The 25,224-nt window shown below is 38.8% G+C and overlaps 1 protein-coding gene across 2 annotated transcripts in view; it reads right to left on the bottom strand.

Annotated features, from left to right (window-relative positions):
- Nucleotides 1-6,882: 6,882 nt before the first annotated feature.
- Nucleotides 6,883-25,224, bottom strand: part of si:ch211-250g4.3 (nuclear anchorage protein 1) — a 47,916-nt gene continuing 29,574 nt past the window's right edge. For both annotated transcript variants that reach the window (XM_037535582.1, XM_037535581.1), the window contains exon 5: nucleotides 6,883-25,224. This exon is cut by the window's right edge and continues 20,094 nt beyond it. In XM_037535582.1, coding sequence (XP_037391479.1) covers nucleotides 8,380-25,224 — 16,845 coding nt within the window. In that variant the 3' untranslated portion in view covers nucleotides 6,883-8,379.

Genomic DNA, 25,224 nt, shown 5'->3' with positions numbered 1-25,224 from the left:
CGTCATTCAGTCAATTAGTCAGCTCTTGAGATGCTATGCTTGTAAAACAATACTTTGAATGTATATATAAGCAAAGAGATTCCGGAGCATAAAGGTGAGGGATAAATAATAAGCATGTTCAAATTCCTGTGAAGTTGTGGGTTACAATTAACATTATTAGTTTCATAGATTTCAAATGAATGTTTCTCTTCCTGAAGAGTTAAGAATAATTATATTGTTGGTTTTGTTACTGTTCCTGGAAATAAAAATCATTCGAGTTTTTGTTCTGCAAACTAGTTTGGAGCTGTGATGTGTGTCTAAACACATTTCCATGTATCAGCCTTCAGTTATCACACTGTATCATAGTTTCAGAGTTATATTTTTATTAGCTGTCCAAACACCCTTTATAAATGCACACATGGGGACACTGTTCCTCTGTGTCTATAGACGCCCTGCTGATGTAGGCCCCCTCTGCGACAGGCATGGCCAGAGGGAACCTACTCTAGAGAGGCTAGGCCCTGGGGTGTAGCACTCTGAGTGCGGCTAATGAGCCTCTTCCACACAGCTGAGTCAATCATTAAACCCTGATTGGCACTCCCTCCAGGCCTACAGCTCTACCAGGCCTGGCTCTGAAATAAGCCCAGTTCCACTTTTAATGACCCCAATATTAACTACTAATATAAGCCCCCTCCGTCTTTCCTGTCTTTCCCCAGATCGTTTGGTGTGCGGCAATAAAGGAGGAAAACACGCATGGTGGTCTCATATGTCCAACACTCTGGCCTTCATTTTTCTAATCAGCAAGGATAATTAAACCAACACGGCAACAGCGAGGCCATCAATATTTATGACTTATAAAGGTTGTGCTCTCACTTTCTTTTGAGTTGGCTGCAATTACAAATTCATGTAAACTGTTTGCACTGCTTTGCGATGGGAATGGCAAATTAATATTTAATGGTGTTACACAACTGTGGCTTTAAACAAAGGCAATTACACTCCCAATGTGGAGGCTGGCTTTTAAAAGGCATCAGTTTAATACCGGGATTCAAAGAAAAACATATTTATCACCGGAGATCAGGTCGGGTTCACACTTCTGCGCCGAGAGAGAATGACAATCAGAACTAATAGCCATAATCTATTTTTTCCTTGTTTATGGTAAATGTTCCAGGTGTCAAAAAAACATTGTGCTATATAACAAGATATTTTCTTAGAAAGCCTACTGTCAAGTCACAATGACATAAATGCTCGACTAACAAGCAGAGAGGCCTTCCTCTCAGCCATAAATACACAGCAGATGCAAATTAAACAGAAACAGTTCCACAGCAACATGCATTCTGTCAGACTTTGTCCTGAAACCACATTTCTCTATTAGTTAAGACCAATGTTTGTCAAGAATGAAGCAAAACTAAAAGCATGTTTTTTATGAAAATGAATTTCTGTCCACTTTCTCTACAACTTTATGGAAATGTTCTCCAATGCCACTACATCACACTTCATTTCTTGGGGAAGTCCCTATACTGTATATTAATATCTTATAACTGGCTCCCATGTAGAAGGTACAACTCCACATAGAATGACTCGTGTTTACGACCCTCAGTCTCTCCAACAGCCTCAGGGATTTTAAATGAGGTTTAATCATTAAAAAGAAAATCAGAATGAGCGATTCTGATGCTCATGTTTGTGACATTAAAAATTCACGAAGCTCATTAACACAACTGGCTTTTTCTTTAAGATATGCTTCCGCATCAAATTAATTTATTTTGTGCGTCTGAACTTCGTAATATAACACTTTTCTTTTGAAAAGCCTATAATTCAATTTCCGTCATTACAATAATGCTCATTTTTGTTAGCGTCTCTATGCGAATCGGTATACAACATTAGCACTGAGCTAATTGCTGCGTATTTTCACACAACATTTAATGTTACTTGTCAGCAGTACATAAACAAGGACATTCAAAGCTTATGTGTAACGTGTAACATAGTACATGTACCATGTTATTAATTTTGCATTGCGGTTTTATTAGATAATTCTTCAAAAAATATTTCAGCTTGAGGCTTTACACTCAATAACACGAACAGAGCTTGTCTGTAAAATAGATGACTTACTTTACATTACATTACATCTGGCATCGTTTCAACACTAATTCATATACTGTATGCAGCTTGGGACTGCCAACGTAGGTTACACTCATTCCTGTATTCACTGCAGTTCTAAGTCGTTTTGCCTATTTTGTTTTATGGTTGCAACTAAAAATGATTTCCATAACTGATTAATTGGTTCATTATGGCTTAATTGGGACAGATCCAGTGTGTCTAGCTGTCAGTAACCTCTACCTAGGGGTGGGCAATATGACGATACTTTTTTTGTTATTGTGACACACACAGAAACAGTCTGGTCATCAGCCGTGTCAGACTTCAGCCCGCTCATCATATGTGAAACAGCAATAACTGTGTGCACAGTGCCAGCGTTTTCAACAACCTGCATCCACATGAAAACACAGAAAAGATGAGTTATTAAAGTCTCCACTCTGGAGAGTATCTTCTATAAACTCGCCGTTTTCCATTGTTTTCATGAGGCTGGGACAACAAAACAAAGGAAAAAAGAGGAGCAAGTCAAGTCTGTGCTCATTAGAGCAAAAACATATAAGCGTAGTATAACCATGCAGTTAGTTCCTCATTCCTTCAGCCAGGGGTGTCACTAGAGGTTCATGGATAGGGGGCTAAGTCTGTACTAGGGGGGTCTGGGGGCATGGTCCATAAAGAGAATTTTTTTGGCCTCAAAATGTTTATAAGACAGTTTCAGAGTCACAACAGCCAGAAAATGTCACATACATCAGCCGTGTTAAGTATATAAAAATGGTTATTTGGTCTGCGTTAAGCACAAAGCTAGTATAACACTACATCCACCCACTTACAACAGGCACAGATCAAGCAAAAGTACTGAAGTCAAGCAATGCTCTCTCCTCTCTATTAGACCAGCTGCACGGTCCTAAATATATCATTCAAATACACAGAATATGGATCAGTCTCAGTTGGTGCAATCAGAAAGAGTGTGATTTTGCTCTGTAGGTGTGTTTACACCTCGTCTAGACCCAGTGCAGGTGGTGGGAGAAAGGAGGATGCTAAACAAGCTAGCATCCATGCTGAAGAACTCCCACCCCATGCATGAGACTCTGTCAGCACTGGGCAGTTCATTCAGTGACTGGCTCCTTCACCCCAAGTGTGTGAAGGAGCGCTATCGCAGGTCCTTCCTTCCTTGAAATATACACTTATATTCAGAGCGTAAATATTTTTCATTGTGCAATATGTTCATAAGCGCAATACAGATCTTATGCAACTTTTTTTATTCTTATTTTGTTGTAAATAGTCTAGAGATTCAACTTTAATTTTTATTATTTATAATGTTTATACTGTTTCCCGTTTCTATTACTGAGTGCCTTACTTCTATTACTCGGCTGCTGTAATACTGTGAATTTCCCCACTGTGGGACTAATAAAGGATTATCTTATCTTATCTTATCTTATCTTAATAAGCTAGGTGACAGAATTTCATGGCCGTGGCAACAAAATATTATTTTTGCTCAGTTAAGTTGAATTGAATTCAGTATAAATTTTAACCAAAAGCTTCAACAACTCTCCCTCACTTTCTTCTTAATCACTAACCTCCACCAGGTCTGCTCCTTCATTCCTGTCAGTCTCCTTCTCTCTTTCCAACTCTCTTTCTGTGTTTAATAATACATGATTTTCATTAAACTCAGATTTAAAAGAAGTCAAGAAAATAACAATCAACTTATTCATGTTTAACAGGTAGAAATCTTCTCATCTGACCGGCCTTTGAGCTGCTGCCTCTTAATTCCCATCTACAAGTTGAGGAATTGAGGGATATAAAACTGTTATGAGGAGCTTTTCACTCAAAGCTGAATCAGCTTCTTGTCTGAATTTTCCGTTCCACCTTAAATGCTGCTGCAGTTTCATTCCTGCGCCTCGTGGAAAACACCGGCGTCGCTGTTTCCAAATACAGAAGCTAAATCAGAACACAAACAATATAAATAGCTGTCAGTAGCGTTATTTCCATCACTCTTGTTGGTTCACACTCTCAAACTTACTATGAAGTGAGTTTAACCACAGACTCTGTGGCCTGTCAGCTCGTCAACGAGCTAATGTTAGTGTTAGCCTAGCCTAGCTCTAGCTCTCTCAAACGCAAAGGTTAGCTTAACTAGCTTTCAAGTAAAAAAACCAAATATCCACTTTATCCGCTCCGTAATGTAGGTGGATATCTTCACTCTGTAAGTACTTACTGTTCCACTCTGTATATTACAGATTTAGAATAAGGTCTAATGTCTCATTTTGTGAGCTTTTAGCCAAAATCCCGTCTTCAACTTGGTTACCGGCTCCTTTGCAGTGCAGAAGCAGAGCCCCTCCCCCAGGTCAGATCTGATTGGCTTACAACGCATGAAGTCTAATTTGATTGGCTAAACGTTAAACCTGGTAGTTCACTAGACTTCATTGGAGCAGCAGCAGCGCCTCCCCCAGATCGCGCACTGCTATTACAGGATTTTCTGAAGGGGAATAAACTATAGATCATTTGGGCTACCGCGACCCTGCAGGATAAACGGCTTAGAAGATGAATGAATGAATGAATGATTTGGACTAATGTATATTTCCTTAGGAAGTTGGGATCTGAATATCTTTTAAAACTGGCCATGTCTTCAGGCACTAGTGTTTATTTTGCTAAACTGAACCAGGTTGCTGTAAAGCAGACAGTGACGGGCTATTTTTAACCGCTGACTACACTTTTACGTCAGGTTTCAGCAGGTACTCACCATGCCGAGCTTTTGCCATCTTTGGCTGTGAATGTGTTTTCTATAGATGCCCTTCTAGAGCAGCGGTGCCGTCCTTTTCACACATCTTACAGAAAAATCACATGTATGGATGATGCTGAAGTGAAGGGTCTCCATGTTCTTTCCCGTTTGTATTTGAACCTCTTCAGAAAGTGGCATCACAAGCTGCTTTTTTGAGACCTGGCCTACTTTACGTTGCCAGACAGGCTCTATTTAAGTGATCTTGAGATTGAACAGGTCTGGCAGTAAACATGTCTGGGTGTGGCTAGTAAAACCGAACCCAGTCGTCGGTTGAATTCGGATAACTGGTTGATTTAGTAGCTAAGGGGGCGATTACTTTTTCTCATGGAGCCAGGTAGAGCTGAACAGCTTTTTCTTTTTTTCAATATATGGGAAAAAAAACACTATGTCGTGTTTACTAATAGTAAAAGTAGTGCAGTGCAAAAGTTTGATGCTCTGAAACGTTCAAGTGTGACAAACACGCCGAACATAAAAGAAATTGGAAAGGGGCAAATACTTTTTCACAAAACAATGACGAGTCCAGAGGCTCATACACTTACGGAACAGTGGATCAGATCCATTGATGCACATTTATACGAGTACGTTTCACTCATAGACAAGCATTCACTGCCCACCGTCTGGTGTGACGTCAATCTAGTTCTGTATAGATGAGTCATGACGTCACTCCATTTCACCTCACTGGCTGTGGCACTACAGTCCCATTAAGCGTGGCTGTGTGAGTCCGTCACTGAATCTTCCCCCGGTGATAGATTAGGTTCTAAAGAGCAATTTATACGTTTAAGATTTAAAAAATAAGGTGATCATCTTTCATTTAGTGCCATTGGCTCGCGGCTCCGAGACGTTTAGGATCTCTCTCAGGTCGGATTGACTTAAACATGTCTCAGCACCCTGTAAGTAATTCCCATTTCTTTTTTCTCTAAAGAAAGTACTAACTAGAAAGGGTACTAATAATCACCGGTATCTGAGAACTACATGGTGCTTTGTTCAGTTTTAATAACAGCGACCTGCATGTCAATGAAGAAGGGAGCAGACGGCCTCGTTTCTAATCATCTGGGCATTGCTGCCACCTTGTGCTTACACGAGAAAGCGCAGTCTTGTAGGCCTTGAGGATTTTATTGCCTCCTTGCCCACAGATTTCCATGCTTTTGGAATGAAATTACGTGTTGCTTAACAAAAAAAGTAAATTTCAGCGTAACTGGGATAAAACACACAAAAACATCACTTCTTCAGCTCAAAGTGATCCAATCAGAGCATGCCAATGACTTCATATCAGCGGAGAAGTTCTAGGAGGGGGATCTCTCACAGAGAAAAACACCACATCAATTTATTTGTCACTTAAAACAGTAATGCTTTTATTTTTATTTATTTTTTTCTGTAGCAGTGTGCCGCCCTGATAAAATATCTGGGTCTTACATGGCCACCCCATTCTAAAAGTGATTATATCCACATGAACTACTGTTAGTGAAGAGCAGAAGCTAAAACAGTGCTGGGCTACGGAATCACAAGCTCTGAACAGTAAATATATTTGGGTCTGTATTGTTTGTCAACAGTGACATCACAATGGCACGGAATCATTCTGGAATTGCTAGAGCGTCGGTTTATCTTCTCAGATCCCTGAATAAGCCTGCAATGGGGACTGGTTACATCTGAGATACCAAAATGTTTACACTCTCGCAGGTCAAAGTGATATGCAGCAAGTTGCCTTAAACCCCTGTAAGTGATGCTATGAGTTTTTTGTCATTTGTCTTGTTAGTCATGGCAGTGACTTAAATTTTGTTGCTATTATTTACTGTTCTTTAATTCATGATAAAACTGGGAAGTGGGGTTGTAACCTGCTACTTGTATATCTATTGTCTAAACTGGTCTTTAGACCTATCCATAGCATAAAAGCACAGTGCTGAAAAACACTGAAAATATTCTGTTTTACTAAGTTTTAAACTTTATGAATGTTAAACTTTGTTTTCCAGAACAAAGCCAGTGTTCTGAGATTTGACTATTCTGAAATGTGTAGTGTGTGAGTGACTTTTCAAAAAGAGACAGACAGGTCTGATGTCAAAATCACATTTATCCCAATTTTTGGCGTTAACAGGATACATGAACATTTTGGTAAAACAATTAGAAAATATATATTCTGATATTATTATTAAACAACTGTGTTAAAACTCCTTCTTGGATAAAATGTTAGTACATGAATCCACATCTGATTTCATCCCCAGTATTAATTTCGTTTTTTAAAAATAATATAACACAGCTCCCTTTTTTGTTCAGGTACATTTGTAGCACCATCCCTTCGTGCTCACGGCTCAGTGCTGCAGTCTGCTTTTGGAAATTTGTGGCGTTTTCAGGGCTGTGCTGGTTCCCAAGTCTTTGGTGAGTCAATTTTGTCATGTTTTTATTAGCCCAATTTAATTATAGTCAGAGGTCTTTCTCCCATCACCTGACAGTAACAGGGTGGAATAGTGAAGGCTAGCACATGCATCCTCCGATGACTATGCAACCTTTCATTGTTTCTTGACTTCCAGCCATCTGTCACTGTGAAACACCTGCACACGCTCTGAGTGTGCTAAATGCTTAATTCTGCAGCATGATCTGACAGTCAGGCTGGATGTCTCAGGCAACATAGGAGAGAAATCCTGCTGTCCTTCCATCCAAATGAGGACATATCCAGTTCTTGGTGACCTTCAGCATAACCTGAGCCTTAATCCCAGCAGTACAGTGCAGTTTTTTTCAATAGGTGCACCATCTGGTCCAGACATGTGCACATGTTACCGTGAACCTTGTAACAAAGGGAGTGATCATTCATTTTAAGATTTCCAATCAAATCATTCAATTTTTGTCAAGATCAATTTAGAACAATTCAAATGTAAAAAAAAAAACAAATACAAAAATGAAATCTAATACAAAATGGGTTGCTCGAAATCAATGGAGACAGTTTTGAAATGTGTTTCCAGTTTCCAGATTGTCCTATAGAAATTATTCTGGGGAAAGAACACAAATATGTATTCAAATGTACACATTTTGGTTAATTATAGTTCATTTTACACAAGCTTGCAACCATTCAACAGAAAATGTAAATGGTGGGACATTAGTAGTGACTTTCCCATCATAGCATGTGTACATTTTTTTATTTAAATATGTTCTTGAAAATGTTACATAACCATCCATCCTCAAATAGTCTAACATTCATTTGTCTGTTAAATGCCATGAAACGTTCTTTTTGTTTCTTTTGTAAATGATGACAGTCATAAGAAAACCTCATATATCAGAAACGGTACCTTTATAGAAGGAAAATAACATCTTTGCTTTCCAAAATTTGTATTGTTCGATTTGTCATGAAATGTAAAGGGCAGCATGCATTTTTAAAAAATACTTGCAAAATTAAAAATCTGGTGTATTTTGAATGAAGCAAGAAAAATTAGGTTTTCTTTTGACTAACAAAATATTGTCACAAGAATGAAAATGTGTAATTAGAAACTGGTCAATGGCTTATGAAATGTCTTTCAGGTTTAAGTGCACTTGGTTTGTGGGAGGCTGAGTACAGATCACAGAATGTCCTGCTCTTCCTCTTCAGATTCTCTCGGGCAGCAGCAGCAGCAGCATCGCCTGATCCACCGCAGCAGCCACCTTCTCCGTGACATGCTCACAGCCACCTCTCCCCTCACTGGTTCAGTTCTCTCCCCCTCCTCCTCCTCCTCCTCCTCCTCCTCTTCAGCCAGGACATGCACAGCAGAGGTGGCAGCCTCCTCTCTTCCAGCCCAGCCATACACTCTGACAACCTCCACCTGATGATCTGTCCCTCTCTCTTCTTCTCCTGTGCGCTCCTCTGTCACTGTTTGTACAGCTTTGTCCGTCACCCGCCTGAATCTTTCCATTTTTATCGCTGTTTTGCTGATGAGTTGCTGTAGCTTCTGCAGGTATTCTTCTGTGTTTTTGTCTAGCTTCTTGCTCTTTAGCTGTTCAATCTCAATCAGCAAACACTCCTTTAACAGAATGATTTCTTTCTCCTTCTCCATCACTTTCTGTTTGTCTTTCTCCCGCTCTTGACGAAGTGCTTCTTTGTACCTTTCCATTTCAGCTTTCTTGAGCTCCACCTCGATTTTCTCTTTCTGTACTCCAGCTCTCTCCAGTTCCTTCCTCTGAATGTCATGCAATCTTTTCTCTAGCTCCTTTTTCATATCCTCTATTGTTCTAGTCATCTCATCTATCTCTCTTTTGTAAGTCAGAAGGTTTGGGTCAGGTGTCTGATCTTCAATAGTTAATATATCTGTATCACATGTCTGAGTCATGCTTGTCTTTTTCTCCACGACTTCAGCATCAGTTGCAAGTTCTGTGATAGTTTCTGCATCCTCCATTTGTTTTTCCATTTTACACTGTATACAGACATCCTTCGCTTTCTCCTTGTATGTTTGTTTAACTGTGATCTCTTTTTCTCTGCCTTCTTCTTCTCTGTGCATTTCTATTTTCACTTCAGTCAACTCTCTTTTCATTCTCTCCTTTTGTTGTATATTGGCTTCTATTTGCTTCAGTTCAAGTCTTCTGCTTTGACACTGTTGTGTTAAATGTTCCATGTCCTCTCTCTGTTTCTGGATTTCTGCCATAATCTGCTCCAGCTCATTACTGTTCATTTGAATATTCTCAATGATCTCTTTCATCCTTTTTTCGGCAACACTACATTCATATTCTACTTTCTCCAACATGGCTTTTGCATTTTCAAGTCTTAGTTCGCTTGTTTTTATTTCTTTTTTCCTGTTCTCAAGGTCAGCTCTCTGTCTTTCTGAGTCAGATCTCATGAGGTCATCTCTTATGGGCTCTGCTATGCCATGGAAAAGTTCTTGTTGCCTTGGTTCTCCTGCAGAAGTTTGTGTCTCAGCATTAGCTGTTTTTGTCCTTTTGTCCTGTTCTTTCTCAATTGCTTGTACCTCTTTCTCATCTGTCGTTTTCTTTTCCGGAATACCTTTGCTAGATTCCTTTTGCTGTGTGTCTGCTTTGTCTTTCAGTTCTTCAAGTTCAACTGTTTCTCTTATCCTCTTTACCTTCATCCCAGGTACTCCAACTCTCATTTGTTCAAATTCATCTCTCTCTTTCCTTAACAAGCCCTTGTCGATCTCTAGTTTCTTCTTCTCTTCTTTAATATCTGCTATTGTCTTTTCCTGTTCCTCTGACTTTTTCTGCAATGTCATGTGGAGTTCCTTAATCTCATTATCTTTCTCAGCAATGGCAAGGAATAATTCCTCTTTCTCTTTCATAAGATGGATTAGCATAGTCTTATCCCTCTCTTTCTCCTTCTTAGCTTGCTCCAGAATCATTTCAAGATTCTCAACCTTCACTTCAAGATCAGTCTTTGCCTGTGTCAGTTCATCTCTCTCTTTCATGACAATTGTCTTCATTTGGTTTAGCTCTTCCATTTCTGACCTCAGCGATTTCCTTATTGTTTCTATTTCTTCCCCTTGTGGGGGAACGTCATAGTCCACTTGCCTTGGATCACTTGAGGCTTGTTGTTTCCCTCTAATTGTTACGTCTTGCTCTGCTTTCAGTTTTTCACTGCTAAAGCTTTCCTCTAGATCTTCCATATCAGTTTGTGTTTGACCATCTGTTTTGATTATTGCTTGTAGCCACTTTTTCTCTTTCTTTTCCAACGGCCTCTCTTTGTATTCAGGATATTCCTGTTCTTTAAGTATCTCTGCTTCTTCCCTTGAAACACTTGCCTCAGGTAACAGTAGAGTCTCTTTTTCTTCAACTTGCTCAAGCATTACTGGGATTTGTCTATAATGTTCTATGACTTGTTGCGTTTCATTGATTTCATTGTTCAGCATCTTCAGCTCCTTTTGCTTTCTGATAATCTGCTCGGTGATGTTGCCCATCTCCTTTTTGAGCTCTTCAAGCTGGAAATCAATCTCATTTAATTCAACCTTTGCTCTTTTTGTTCTGTTCTCCATATCATCTGTCTCTTTCTGCATCTGTGCTTTTTCCTGTTGCAGTAAAGTTCTCTCATGTTGTATATTTTGTTGTGCAAGTTCTAGTAGTCCCCTCTGTCTGTCTAGATCAGCTCTGTCACTTTCAATACAACTCTTCTCGTTCTTCAGGCTCTCTTTACAGTCTTCAGTTTCCTCCTTGTCCTTCTGAATAAGAGTTTTCAGTTCGTCAAGTTCATCTTTCTCTCTTTGCAGTCTTTTCATGAACATGTCTCTCTCTCCATCAAATTCAGACCTTTCTCTTTCCATCTCATCTCTCTTCCCTCTCAATGCTTCTATGGTATCATCCACCTCTTGCTGCTTTTGACTTACCTCTATCTGCCTTGTTTTGAGTTCATTCTTCTCCTTTGTGACTATGTTCTGTAGATCTAGCAGTTCATCCCTTTGTTTATGGAGCCGTGCTTGCAATAGCTCTAGTTCTTGTTTTCTCAATTCCATTTTTCCTACATCCCTTTCCTCTTCCTCAGTTTTGCTTCTGAGCAGTTGTTCATCAACCTTTTCTGGCATTGTGATCTCAGTCTTTTTCCTAAGTTGTTTTGACTTGGCTTCTAACTCATCCACCTCTCTCTGTAAGTCAGCTCGCTTCTGTTGAATCAGACTGATCTCTTTCTCATACAGGTCTTTCATATTTACCATTTCGTGTTGGCATCTTTGTATCTCAGCATTCAGTTGATCTAGATATGCCTCTTTCTTCTTCACTTCTCTGCTGATGTTCTCGAGCTCTTCTCTTTCCTTTCCAAGCTGGGGCGCAACTTCTGCCACCCTCTCGCTCTCCTTCACTGTCTCCTCCATGGCTTTCTCCATGGTTCGTCTTTGTATTTCAGCCTTAGTTGTTTCCACTTTACTTTTCTCTTTTGCTATTTCTTGAATTTTCTCATTTAATTTATGTGTTTTTTCTTCTATTTCATTTTCCATGGTCTCTAGATTATTTCTCTCCTTTCTCATTTGCTCTGCCATGTCATCCAGGTCTTGCTGTCTCTTCTCAAGCTGAGTTTTTTCCATCATCAAAGTACCTTTAAAGTCCTCAATTTCCTTCTGCTGTTCTTCCAACTTTTTCTGATCGGCTTCTATTTCATGTTCCCTGAATCTTGTTTTCCTCTTTTCCTGTTCCATGATTTCTTTCTGTGTCATTATATCAGTGTGCAGCTGTTCCAAAACCTCTCTTTGGTGTCGTAATTCTGTCCTTGTCAAAACATCCTTTGCCCTCTCTTCTATAATCTGCTTTTCCATATTCTCCTTGAGTGTCTCAAAGTCTGTTTTACTCTTGTCCAGCTCATTCTTTTCACCCAGAAGCAACTGCATGCTGACTTCAAGCTCTTGTTTCTGTTTTCTTAACTCAGCTTGCATTCTTTTTGTTTCCACCTCATGCCTTTTGGTCTCCTCGATAATCCTCTGAAAGTCTTCCCTTTCTTTAATGAGGAGAGCACCCATTTCTTCCACTCTCAACTTCTCTGTCTGTGTCTCCTTCATATATTTCTCAATATTCTCAGCTTTTCTTTGCATCTCTGCTTTCATTTGTTCCAAGCTGTCTGCCTCCTTTTGAATGTTTTGTCTGTCCAGTTTAATCCTCTCTTCCTCTTTATCTAAATCAGATTGTTTTTGTTCAAGCTCAGCCATTAACATTTTCAGTGTTTGCCTGTCTTTCTCAATTTCCTTCTTCTCTTGTTGTAACTCACTTTGTAACTGATCCCATTCACCTTTTTCTATTCTCAGAGTCTCACGCATCATGTTCTCAATCTCCTTTCTCCTCTGTTCAGTTTCATGCTTCACTTGCTCAACTGCATATCGCTCTTTTCTGGTTTCTTCCAAAATGCTGTTTATTTCATATTGCTGCTGTTGTATTTCTGCCTGTGTTTGCTCTAGTTGAACTTTCTCAGCGATCACAGTGTTCTTAAATACCTCAATCTCAGACTGCTGTTTCTGTAGTTCTGCTTCCCAGTGCTCAAGTCTGTTTCTCTTGATGTTCATATCCTCTTTCTCACTGTTTATTTCATTGGTTTGCCTATGTAAGTCAGCCTTCATCTGCTCTAGAGTTGCTTTTTCTCTTTGGATGTCACTCTCCCGGAACTGAAATTCTTTTTGCTGCTTTGTTAAAGTATTATCTAGCTCATCTTGTGTCCTCTGTATTTCTACCTTCATTTGATCCAGATCAAGTTTCTCCTTTGCAAGCATGTCCTTCGTGTTCTTCACATGTTGTAGTTGACTGTGTAGCTCATATTCTAGGTATTTTTGTTTCTTCTTGGTCTCCCCAATAATAAACTCAAGCTCCTCTTTCTCCTTTTGCTGTTCAGCAGCCACCATCTCTAGTTTTTCCCTCTCTTCTTCCATGAGTTTCTCTGCATCATTAGTCTTATTTCGTAGCTCAGACTGAGCCTCTTTAAGATCATTCTCTCTGTTACTTAGCATCTGTTTCTCAGCATCCATCTCTCCTATTTGGACGTGTAACTGGTTTCGAATTTTGTCAATGTCCTCCATTTCTTTGTTTATCTTTTCCTTTGCACTTTCAACATCCCTCTTCTCTTTCAGTAGGTAATTCTTGAGATTTTCAAGTTCATCCCTCTCACTTTTAACAGCTTGCTTGATATGTTCATTTATTTGCTGCTTCTGCATTTCAATTTCAGCACGTGCCTCTTTCAACTCTCTCTTTGAGGCTTTCACCATGTCATCCATATATTGCTTTTGTTTGTTTAATTCATCCCTCTTCTCATCAAGCTCACTTCTCTTCACAGTCAAGGTGGCCCTCAGTTCTTCAATGATATTACTCTGGTTTTTCATTTCGTCTTGAAGGATCATTAATTCATCTGTTTTGATCTTTAAGTCTGTGGTTTCTTTATCAATTTCCTCTTTCTGTCTCTTAAGTTCTCTTCTAGCCTCCTCTAGAGCCTCTTGCTGTCTGTCTTCCCTCTCTGTATTTTCTTTTTCTTCTTGAATTTCTGAACTAACGTCTATTTTAGGAACGTTTTCCTGTAACTCTTGCAACTTAATTTCCAAATCACCCATCTGCTCTTTGAGGAGCTGGTTATGGTACTCTAATTCTGTTCTCGTTCTCTCCAAATCATCATTTATGAGCTTTAAGTTGTCAATCTTTATCTTTGCTTCTTCAAGATTTGCCTCATTGGTTATCATTTCCTCTTGAAGTTGATTAATCATGCCTTTTGCTCTTTCATTGTCCTTCTTGGAATCTTTCAAAATACTTTCCATACGCTCTATCTGTTGCTGTGCTTCAGCCTTCTCCACTTCAAACGTCTCCCTTTCTCTTTCTGTCAGGGCCTTCATGTTTTCAACTGCCTTTTGACTTTTTACAAGTTCAGCCTTGATCTTGTGTATTTGCTCTTTCTCATTTATCAACAACTCCATTAAGTGCACTGCCTCGCCCTTTCTCAGTTCAGCCGTGTCCTTTTCTTCCGTAGATTGCTCTTTCTCTTCAACCACAGCTATCTGTACAGTTCCATCTTTCTCTTGTGCAGTCCTGGTTTGATCATCTCTTTGCTCACTAATGGTCATAACTTTTATGTCTTGTCTTTGTGTCTCTATTTCCTCCTTCATTTCTTTCAAGTGGCGTCTCTCTTTCTCTAACAGTGCCTTCACATTTTCAATTTCTTCTTTTTCATTTAACAGCATAGTTTTCATATGTTCAAGCTCTGCTGTTTTGCTCTGCAGTTGTTGGTTTTCGGTTATATTTCTAATTTCATGCATTTCCTGCTCTTTGGTAAGTTGAGCTACCATTTCTTCAGTTCTCTCTTTCTCTCTCATGAGCTCCATTATGATGTTTTCCATGTCCTCAGTGCTTTTGACCCTGGATTCTAATTCATCTCTCTCGTTTTGTATGTTTTGTTGGACATGCTGTAACTCTTCCTTTTGTCTATCCATATCAAGTTTCATTTGCTTCAATTCATCTCTCTCTATATGCAGTGCTTCTCTGATACTGTTGATTTCCACTCGTTCTCTGTGAAGGTCAGACTTTATGTTTTGTAGATGGTCTTCTTTAGTCTTCAGTGCTTCCATTAGATTATTCAGTTCTTCTATCTGAAGCTGTGTCTCATCACTCTTTCTGTAACCATCACCTAATGCCACTTCCTTAACTGTATCAGACTTCATCCTCAGATGCTCTAGTGTGGATGTGAGTTCTTCTTTATCCTCTTCTGTGGCATCTTTTTCAGTAGGATGCACAGTCTCCTCCTTGATCTTCAGTTCTTCCTGCTCTTTCTGTATCTCAGCTTCAGTCTCTTCCAGTCTGTCTTTTGCCATTTCTGTGTCTTTATATAGACTTATCTTGATTTGCTCAGTACTTATTTCTTTGCTGGATTCCATGTCCATCTGTTGTCTCACTCTCTGTATCTCCATATTGATCAAATCCAGTTCTTCTCTTTTCTTCCTAATCTCTTCTATGATCATTTCCAAGTCCATGCTCTGTCTCTGAAACTGGATTTGCTTCTCCTTTGTCCTCTCCATCTCCTCTGCCATGCTTTCCATGACTTTTGTCATTTTCTCCTTTGTCATTTCTAATTCTATCTTCTCGTTCTCTATATTTTGTTTGCAGGCATATATCTCTTCTTGTTGTCTCTCCAGTTCTGCTTTATACTGCCTTAGTTCAGTCCTCTCTCGCTCGATGATTTGTTTCATATCTTCCTTCTCCATCTTGAAGGACTGTAAAAGGTTATCAGTCTCGTCCTTTGCAAGTTGCTCTGCAAACATTATTGGATCTTTTTCCCTTATCGCCACAGGAGATGGTACTCTTGGTGTTAGCTTGATGTCTTCACTTGTCTGTGTCTGAATATCTACTTTAATCCTCTTCTGCTGCATTTCAATAGGTGTTATGTCTTTTCCAACATCAACGCTTCCCATTAGATCTTTTTGTCTTTGGATTTCTGCTTTAATTTGGTCCAGTTCAGCTTGTGTGTCATGTAGCAATTCCTTTTGTGTGTTTAGTTCTTCTTTCACTCTGTACGTCTCTGCTTCTATCTGGACCAAGTTCTCTCTCTGCTTCAGTATCTCCAAAGCCATAGTTCTCTCCTCTTCCCTCAAATTACGTATTCTTTTTTCAAGTTCATCCTTGATTTGGGTTAGCTCACTTTCTCTTTGTTTCAGCTTGGTTAGCTGTGTTATGATCTCCACACCTTGATCTTGTTCCTCCAGCTTGTCTTGCTCCTTCTTTATGTCTGTAATTTGTGTCTGTTGGTCTTGAATGTCTTTTGTGTCACTTTGCACCATTGCAGGTATCTGCACAGCTGAAGCAGCTAAGTCTATATCAAGAATCTGAGTTAATTCCTTTTCAGTCTGTACCTGTTTGAATTCTTCTCTCTGGATTTCTAAAGACCTTTTCTGTCTCTCAATTTTGTCACTTTCCATTTGCATGCCAAGCAATATTTTATTAAGTTCTTCTCTTTCTCTTTGCAGCTGCGTCTGTTTAAAGACCATCTCACTTTGCTTTTGTTGAATATCAAGTTCAAGCTGTTCAAGCTTCTGTATTTTCTTGTTTGTTTCCTCTTTAAGGAGCTTGATCTCCTCTTGTTGTTTGTCCAGTTCTTTCTTTACATTTTTCATCATCTCCCTATTGTTTTCTATGTCTTGCTTTTCTGTTTGTATTTCATTCATCAACTGATTAAGTTTCTCACTTTCCCTTTTCACTTTCTCACTGACGATTTGCTCCTGTTGCTGTTCAGCTTCAAGTGCAGTCCTCATCTTATCCAGTTCGTTCCTCTCCTCCATCAGCCTTTTCAAACTGTCATTCAGTCTTTGCTCCTGGTAATTTATTTCAGTCTCTCTTGAGTCAAGTTGCGATTTCATGTCCATCAGCTCATTTTTATTTTTTTCAGTTTCAGTCCTCTGTTTTTCTATTTCTTCTTGCAGAGACTTCAACTCATACACCCTTGTCTCTATACATTCTTTTTCCTTGTTCATATCATCTTTCTGTCTCATTATCGCAATCATTTCCTGTTTCAATGTTTTTCTCTCTTTATCGATTGCCACCCAGTCTATGTGCTGCATTTCCCTGTAATTTTTAAGCTGCAATTCCAACTCTTCATATTTGCTCTTAAAGTCAGACAATTTGCTTTCTATGTCATTTTTCTCTTTCTCAAGAAGGGCATTTTTGTTCTCTATCTCAAGAATTATTCCTTCCAGTTCAAGTTCTTTCTTTCTTATCTCATCCAAACCACCTTCTTTGTCCTCTTTTGCTCTTTGAAGTTGAGCCTTCATCTCCTCCACCTTTTCCTTCTCCCTCTTGGTCTCCTCTAGAACATTCTTGAGCTCATCAGCCATTCTCTGAGTCTCTGCCTTTGACTGCTCAAGATCTCTCCACTCATTGTGTACTTTTTGTTTTTCAGCTTCAAATTCCTCTTGTTCTAAATCCAGTTTAGCTCTCCTTTCCTTGAGCTCTGATGTTAGGTGATCCATTATTTCCTTGTTCTTCTCTCTGATGTTATGCTCCATTTGTTGAGTTTGAGCCTCAAGCTCCATTCTCATCTTATCCAAATCACTTTTCTCCTCCTTCATCCTCAAAACGTCCTGCACAATTTGCTTTTGTTGGTTTAACTCAGTCTCTCTTTGATCAAGTAAAATTCTGTCAATCATCATCTCATTTTTGACTTCTTCTAGTTTTTCTTTCTCCTTGTGCATTTGCTCTTCTAGAATATCTAGTTCTTTCTGCCTCTTCACCATGTCTTCTTTTTCTTTTTCTGCTTCTTTATTCTGTCTTGTTATTTCTCTCATTTCTTTTTCTATAGCTTTCCTCTCATTTTCCAGTTTCATCTTGTCCATGTCCTCCTTTTCCTTCTGGTTTTTAATCTGCAATTCCAGCTCCTTACTTCTCTGTTGAAACTCCAACCATTTGCTGTCAATGTCATTCCTCTCTTTCTCAAGAAGGCTTTTCTTTGCCTCAGTATCTTCATTCTGCTTTGCTAGTTCTGCAGCCATCTTCTCAATTTCATCTCTCTTGCTCAGAGTGTCTTCAACAAGAACCTTACATTGCTCTTTTTCTATTTCTACTTCCATCATAGTCTCATTCAGTTTTTGCCTGTCCAGGCTGACCTTCTCTAGACGTTTCTTTAGGTCATTAACTTCCCTCTGCAGAGCTGCGTTGGACTGTTCAAAAACACTTTTCTCATTCTCTATCTTTTGTTTTTCAAGCTCAATCTCACCATGTTTTATCTCTAAGTTGTCTTTCATTTGTTCTAACTCATTCTTCAAATTATTTGTGTTGTGCCTTTCATTTTCCATGTCTTTCTTCTCCATCTGTGTTTCATTCATCAGTTGATCAACAACTTCTCTCTCCTGTTTCATTTTCTCTCTGATTTCTTCCATTTGTTGAGTTTGAGCTTCCAGTTCCACTCTCATCTTATCCAGATCACTTCTTTCCACCATCATCTTAATCAAACTGTCCTCCAGAATCTGCTTTTGTTGGTTTATTTCAGCCTCTCTTTCATCAAGTAAAAGTTTGTCAGTCATCAAGTTGTTTTTGACTTTCTCTATTTCATCTTTCTCTTTTTGTATTTGCTCTTTTAGAAAGCCTAGTTCTTCCTGCCTTTTCACCATGTCTTCTTTTTCTTTTTCTGCTTCTTTTTTCTGTCTTGTTATTTCTGTCATTTCTTTTTCTAAAGCTTTCCTCTCATCTTCCATCGCCATCTTGTTCATGTCCTCCTTTTCTTTCTGGTTTTTAATCTGCAGTTCCAGCTCCTCAATTCTCATCTTTTTGCTTTCAAAGTCACTTTTCTCTTTCTCAAGCAGTGCTTTCTTTGTCTCACTGTCTTCCTTTTGCTCCAATATCTCTGCAGTCATCTTCTCCAGTTCATCTCTCTTCCTCTGTATTTCTTCAAGAAGCAGGTTATAATGATCTTTCTCTGTTTTCACTTCAGTGTCAGTTTTGTCAAATTTTTGTCTGTCCACGCTGGCCTTCTCCAAAGCATTCTTCATGTCCTCAACTTCTCTCTGCATAGCTGCCTTTGACTGTTCAAAAGTTCTTCTGTCACTCTCTATCTTTTGTTTTTCAAGCTGAATCTCACCATATTTTACCTCAAAGTCAGTTTTCATCTGTTCTAACTCACTCTTCAAGTTACTTGTAGCATTTTCCATGTCTTTCTTCTCCATTTGTATTTTATGCATTAATTGATCAAGTTCCTCTCTCTCCTGTTGCATTTTCTCTCTGATGATGTCTTCCATTTGTTGTTTTTGAGTTTCCAGTTCCATTCTCATCTTATCCAGATCACTTTTCTCCTCCATCAGCTTCTGCAGACTGTCCTCCAGAATTTGCTTTTGTTCATTCATTTTAGCCTCTCTTTGCTCAAGTAAAAGTTCAGCAGTCATCATTTTGGTTTTTACTTCCTCCATTTCATTCCTTTCTCTTTGTATTTGTTCTTTTAGAATGTTTAAGTCATTCCACTTCTCCATGTCATCTTTTTCTTTTACTCCCTCTTCTTTTTGAGTTTCTTTGTCTAGCTCTTTTTGCTCTTCTTCCACGGCCATTGTGCCCCAGTCCTGCATTTCTTCGTGTTTTGTAATCTGCAATTCCAACTGCCCACCTCTCACCTCACCTCTCAGCCATTTGCTTTTAATTTCATTTTTCTCTTTCTCAAGAAGGGCTTTCTTTGTTTCAATGTCTTCATTTTGCTTTGCTATCTCTGCAGTCATCTTCTCCAGTTCATCTCTCTTTCTCTGTGTTTCGTCAACAAGGAACTTGTAATGCTCTTTCTCTTTTCCTAGTTCAGTTTCAATGTCACCTAATTTTTGTCTGTCCATTTGTGCTTTCACTAAAGCACTCTTCATATCCTCAATATCCCTCTGCATAGCAGACTTTAGTTGCTCAAAGGTTTTCCTCTCGCTCTCGGTCTTTTGTTTGTCAAGCTCAATCTCCTCATATTTTATCTTGAAGTCAGCTTTCATTTGTTCCAACTCACTCTTCAAATTATTTGCAACATACTTCTCATTTTCCATGTCTTTCTTCTCCTTTTGTATTTCATGCATTAATTGATCAAGTTGCTCTCTTTCCTGCTTCACTTTCTCTCTAATGTCTTCCCATTGTTGAGTTTGAGATTCCAGTTCCATTCTCTTCTTATCCAGATCACTTCTCTCCTCCATCATCTTCCTCAAACTGTCCTCTAGAATTTGGTTCTGTTCATTTATTTCAGTCTCTCTTTGATCAAGTAAAAGTTTGTCAGTCATCATCTTGCTTTTGGTTTTCTCTATTTCATCTTTCTCTTTTTGTATTTGCTCTTTCTCCTTCTTCATCATATCTAGCATTTCATTTTCCACCTCTTTTTTCTGTGTTGTTATTTCTATAGCTTCTTGCAGCGCTCTTTCTTCTTCTACAGCCATCTTATCCATGTCCTCCTTTTCATGTTTTGTCATCTGCAGTTCCAGTTCCTCACCTCTCCTCTGTAACTCCAACCATTTGCTTTCAAGGTCATTCTTCTCTTTCTCAAGAAGGGCTTTCTTTGCCTCAAAATCTTCATTTTGCTTTGCCATCTCAGCAGACACCTTTTCCACTTCTTCTCTCTTTCTCTGAATTTCTTCCACAATTATCTTGTATTGATCCTTTTCTTTTTCTAGTTCCTTCATAGCTTCATTCAGTTTTTGTCTGTCCATGCTGGCTTTCTCCACTACATCCATCATGACCTCAGATTTTCTCTGTATTGACACCTTTGATTGTTCCAGTGCTTTTTTCTCATTTTCTATCTTTTGTTGTTCAAGCTCTATCTCGCCATATTTTACCTCTAAGTTGCTTTTAAATTGTGCTAACTCATTCTTCAATTCTTCTGTATTGTATTTTTCATTTTCCATATTTTTCTTCTCCATTTGTATTTCATTCATCAATTGATCAAGTTCTTCTCGTTCCTGCTTCATTTTCGCTCTGACGTTTTCGTCTATTTGTTGACTTTGAGCTTCTAATTCCATTCTCATATTATCCAGGTCACTTCTCTCTTCCATCACCTTCCTCAGACTGTCTTCCAGAATCTGCTTTTGTTTGTATATTTCAGCTTCTTTTTGGCCAAGTAGAGCTTCTGCAGTCATCATCTTGGTTTTGACTTCTTCCATTTCATTCTTTTCTCGATGCATTTGTTCTTTAAGTATGTCTAGTTCATTCACCTTCTTCATAGCATCACTCTTTTCTTTTTCAGCCTCTTCCTTCTGCCTTCTTATTTCATTCATTTCTTTTTCTAGTGCTTTCCTCTCTTTTTCCAATGCTGCATTGACCATCGTCTGCTTTTCCTTCTGTTTTGTCTTCTGCAGTTCCAGCTCCTCACTTCTCCTCTGTAACTCCAACCATTTGTCTTCAGTGTCCTTTTTCTCCTTCTCAAGAACGGCTTTCTTCATCTCAGTGTCTTCATTTTGCTTTGCTATCTCCATAGCTGTCTTCTCCAGTTCATCTCTCTTTCTCTGAGTTTCTTCAAGAAGAACTTCATATTGATCTTTCTCTATTTGTAGTTCAGTCTCCATCTCATTCAGTTGCTGCCTGTCCATGCTGACCTTCTCCAGTTCATTCTTCAGGTCCTCAGCTTCTCTCTGCATAGCTGCTTTTAACTGCTCAAACACTTTTCTCTCATTTTCTATCTTTTGTTTTTCATGCTCAATCTCAGCACATTGTACCTCTAAGTTGACTTTCATTTGTTCCAACTCATTGTTCAAATTATTTTTAACATATTTTTCATTTTCCATGTCTTTCTTTTGCATTTCTATTTTATTCATCAGTTGATCAATTTCATCTCTCTCCTGTTTCATTTTCTCTCTGATGTTGTCTTCCATTTGCTGACTTTGAGCTTCCAGTTCCATTCTCATCTTATCCAGATCACTTCTCTCTTCTTTCATCTTCCTCAAACTGTCTTCCAGAATCTGCTTTTGTTCATTCATTTCAGTCTCTCTTTGCCCAAGTAAAAGTTCAGCAGTCATGATCTTATTTTGGACTTGCTCCATTTCATCTTTTTCTTTGTGTATTTGCTCTTTCACAATGTCTAGTTCATTCTGCTTCTTCACCATGTTCTCCTTTTCTTTTTCCATCGTTTCTTTTTGTCTGGTCATTTCTGTGATTTCTTTCTCCAGTTCTATTCTCTGCTTTTCCATTGCCATCTTGTCCATGTCCTCCTTTTCCTTCTGCTTTGTTATATGCAACTCTAGCTCCTCACTTCTCCTCTGTAACTCCAACCATTTGCCTTCAGTGTCCTTTTTCTCCTTCTCAAGAACGGCTTTCTTCATCTCAGTCTCTTCATTTTGCTTTGCTATCTCCATAGCTGTCTTCTCCAGTTCATCTCTCTTTCTCTGAGTTTCTTCAAGAAGAACTTCATATTGATCTTTCTCTGTTTGTAGTTCAATCTCCATCTCATTCAGTTTCTGCCTGTCCATGCTGACCTTCTCCACTTCATTCTTCATGTCCTCAGCTTCTCTCTGCATAGCTGCCTTTGACTCTTCAAGAGCTTTTCTCTCATTTTCTATCTTTTGTTTTTCCAGAGCAATCTCATCATATGTTGCATCTAACTTGTCTTTCATTTGTTGTAACTCATTCTTTTCATTTTCCATGTCTTTCTTCTCTATTTGGATTTCATTCGTTAAATGATCAACTTCCTCTCTCTCCTGTTTCATTTTCTCACTGATGTCTTTTATGTGTTGAGTTTTAGCTTCCAGTTCCATTCTCATCTTATCCAGATCACTTCTCTCTTCTTTCATCTTCCTCAAACTGTCTTCCAGAATCTGCTTTTGTTCATTCATTTCAGTCTCTCTTTGCCCAAGTAAAAGTTCAGCAGTCATGATCTTATTTTGGACTTGCTCCATTTCATCTTTTTCTTTGTGTATTTGCTCTTTCACAATGTCTAGTTCATTCTGCTTCTTCACCATGTTCTCCTTTTCTTTTTCCATCGTTTCTTTTTGTCTGGTCATTTCTGTGATTTCTTTCTCCAGTTCTATTCTCTGCTTTTCCATTGCCATCTTGTCCATGTCCTCCTTTTCCTTCTGCTTTGTTATATGCAACTCTAGCTCCTCACTTCTCCTCTGTAACTCCAACCATTTGCCTTCAGTGTCCTTTTTCTCCTTCTCAAGAACGGCTTTCTTCATCTCAGTCTCTTCATTTTGCTTTGCTATCTCCATAGCTGTCTTCTCCAGTTCATCTCTCTTTCTCTGAGTTTCTTCAAGAAGAACTTCATATTGATCTTTCTCTGTTTGTAGTTCAATCTCCATCTCATTCAGTTTCTGCCTGTCCATGCTGACCTTCTCCACTTCATTCTTCATGTCCTCAGCTTCTCTCTGCATAGCTGCCTTTGACTCTTCAAGAGCTTTTCTCTCATTTTCTATCATTTGTTTTTCCAGAGCAATCTCATCATATGTTGCATCTAACCTGTCTTTCATTTGTTGTAACTCATTCTTTTCATTTTCCATGTCTTTCTTCTCTATTTGGATTTCATTCGTTAAATGATCAACTTCCTCTCTCTCCTGTTTCATTTTCTCACTGATGTCTTTTATGTGTTGAGTTTTAGCTTCCAGTTCCATTCGCATCTTATCCAGATCACTTCTCTCTTCTTTCATCTTCCTCAAACTGTCTTCCAGAATCTGCTTTTGTTCATTCATTTCAGTCTCTCTTTGCCCAAGTAAAAGTTCAGCAGTCATGATCTTATTTTGGACTTGCTCCATTTCATCTTTTTCTTTGTGTATTTGCTCTTTCACAATGTCTAGTTCATTCTGCTTCTTCACCATGTTCTCCTTTTCTTTTTCCATCGTTTCTTTTTGTCTGGTCATTTCTGTGAATTCTTTCTCCAGTTCTATTCTCTGCTTTTGCATTGCCATCTTGTCCATGTCCTCCTTTTCCTTCTGCTTTGTTATATGCAACTCCAGCTCCTCACTTCTCCTCTGTAACTCAACCCATTTGCCTTCAGTGTCCTTTTTCTCCTTCTCAAGAACGGCTTTCTTCATCTCAGTCTCTTCATTTTGCTTTGCTATCTCCATAGCTGTCTTCTCCAGTTCATCTCTCTTTCTCTGAGTTTCTTCAAGAAGAACTTCATATTGATCTTTCTCTGTTTGTAGTTCAATCTCCATCTCATTCAGTTTCTGCCTGTCCATGCTGACCTTCTCCACTTCATTCTTCATGTCCTCAGCTTCTCTCTGCATAGCTGCCTTTGACTCTTCAAGAGCTTTTCTCTCATTTTCTATCATTTGTTTTTCCAGAGCAATCTCATCATATGTTGCATCTAACTTGTCTTTCATTTGTTGTAACTCATTCTTTTCATTTTCCATGTCTTTCTTCTCTATTTGGATTTCATTCGTTAAATGATCAACTTCCTCTCTCTCCTGTTTCATTTTCTCACTGATGTCTTTTATGTGTTGAGTTTTAGCTTCCAGTTCCATTCGCATCTTATCCAGATCACTTCTCTCTTCTTTCATCTTCCTCAAACTGTCTTCCAGAATCTGCTTTTGTTCATTCATTTCAGTCTCTCTTTGCCCAAGTAAAAGTTCAGCAGTCATGATCTTATTTTGGACTTGCTCCATTTCATCTTTTTCTTTGTGTATTTGCTCTTTCACAATGTCTAGTTCATTCTGCTTCTTCACCATGTTCTCCTTTTCTTTTTCCATCGTTTCTTTTTGTCTGGTCATTTCTGTGATTTCTTTCTCCAGTTCTCTTCTCTGCTTTTCCATTGCCATCTTGTCCATGTCCTCCTTTTCCTTCTGCTTTGTTATATGCAACTCTAGCTCCTCACTTCTCCTCTGTAACTCAACCCATTTGCCTTCAGTGTCCTTTTTCTCCTTCTCAAGAACGGCTTTCTTCATCTCAGTCTCTTCATTTTGCTTTGCTATCTCCATAGCTGTCTTCTCCAGTTCATCTCTCTTTCTCTGAGTTTCTTCAAGAAGAACTTCATATTGATCTTTCTCTGTTTGTAGTTCAATCTCCATCTCATTCAGTTTCTGCCTGTCCATGCTGACCTTCTCCACTTCATTCTTCATGTCCTCAGCTTCTCTCTGCATAGCTGCCTTTGACTCTTCAAGAGCTTTTCTCTCATTTTCTATCATTTGTTTTTCCAGAGCAATCTCATCATATGTTGCATCTAACCTGTCTTTCATTTGTTGTAACTCATTCTTTTCATTTTCCATGTCTTTCTTCTCTATTTGGATTTCATTCGTTAAATGATCAACTTCCTCTCTCTCCTGTTTCATTTTCTCACTGATGTCTTTTATGTGTTGAGTTTTAGCTTCCAGTTCCATTCTCATCTTATCCAGATCACTTCTCTCTTCTTTCATCTTCCTCAAACTGTCTTCCAGAATCTGCTTTTGTTCATTCATTTCAGTCTCTCTTTGCCCAAGTAAAAGTTCAGCAGTCATGATCTTATTTTGGACTTGCTCCATTTCATCTTTTTCTTTGTGTATTTGCTCTTTCACAATGTCTAGTTCATTCTGCTTCTTCACCATGTTCTCCTTTTCTTTTTCCATCGTTTCTTTTTGTCTGGT

The sequence above is a fragment of the Pygocentrus nattereri genome, chromosome 27 (genome assembly GCF_015220715.1).
Source record: "Pygocentrus nattereri isolate fPygNat1 chromosome 27, fPygNat1.pri, whole genome shotgun sequence".
Lineage (NCBI taxonomy): Eukaryota > Metazoa > Chordata > Actinopteri > Characiformes > Serrasalmidae > Pygocentrus > Pygocentrus nattereri.
This window is presented reverse-complemented; position numbering and strand designations above follow the sequence as displayed.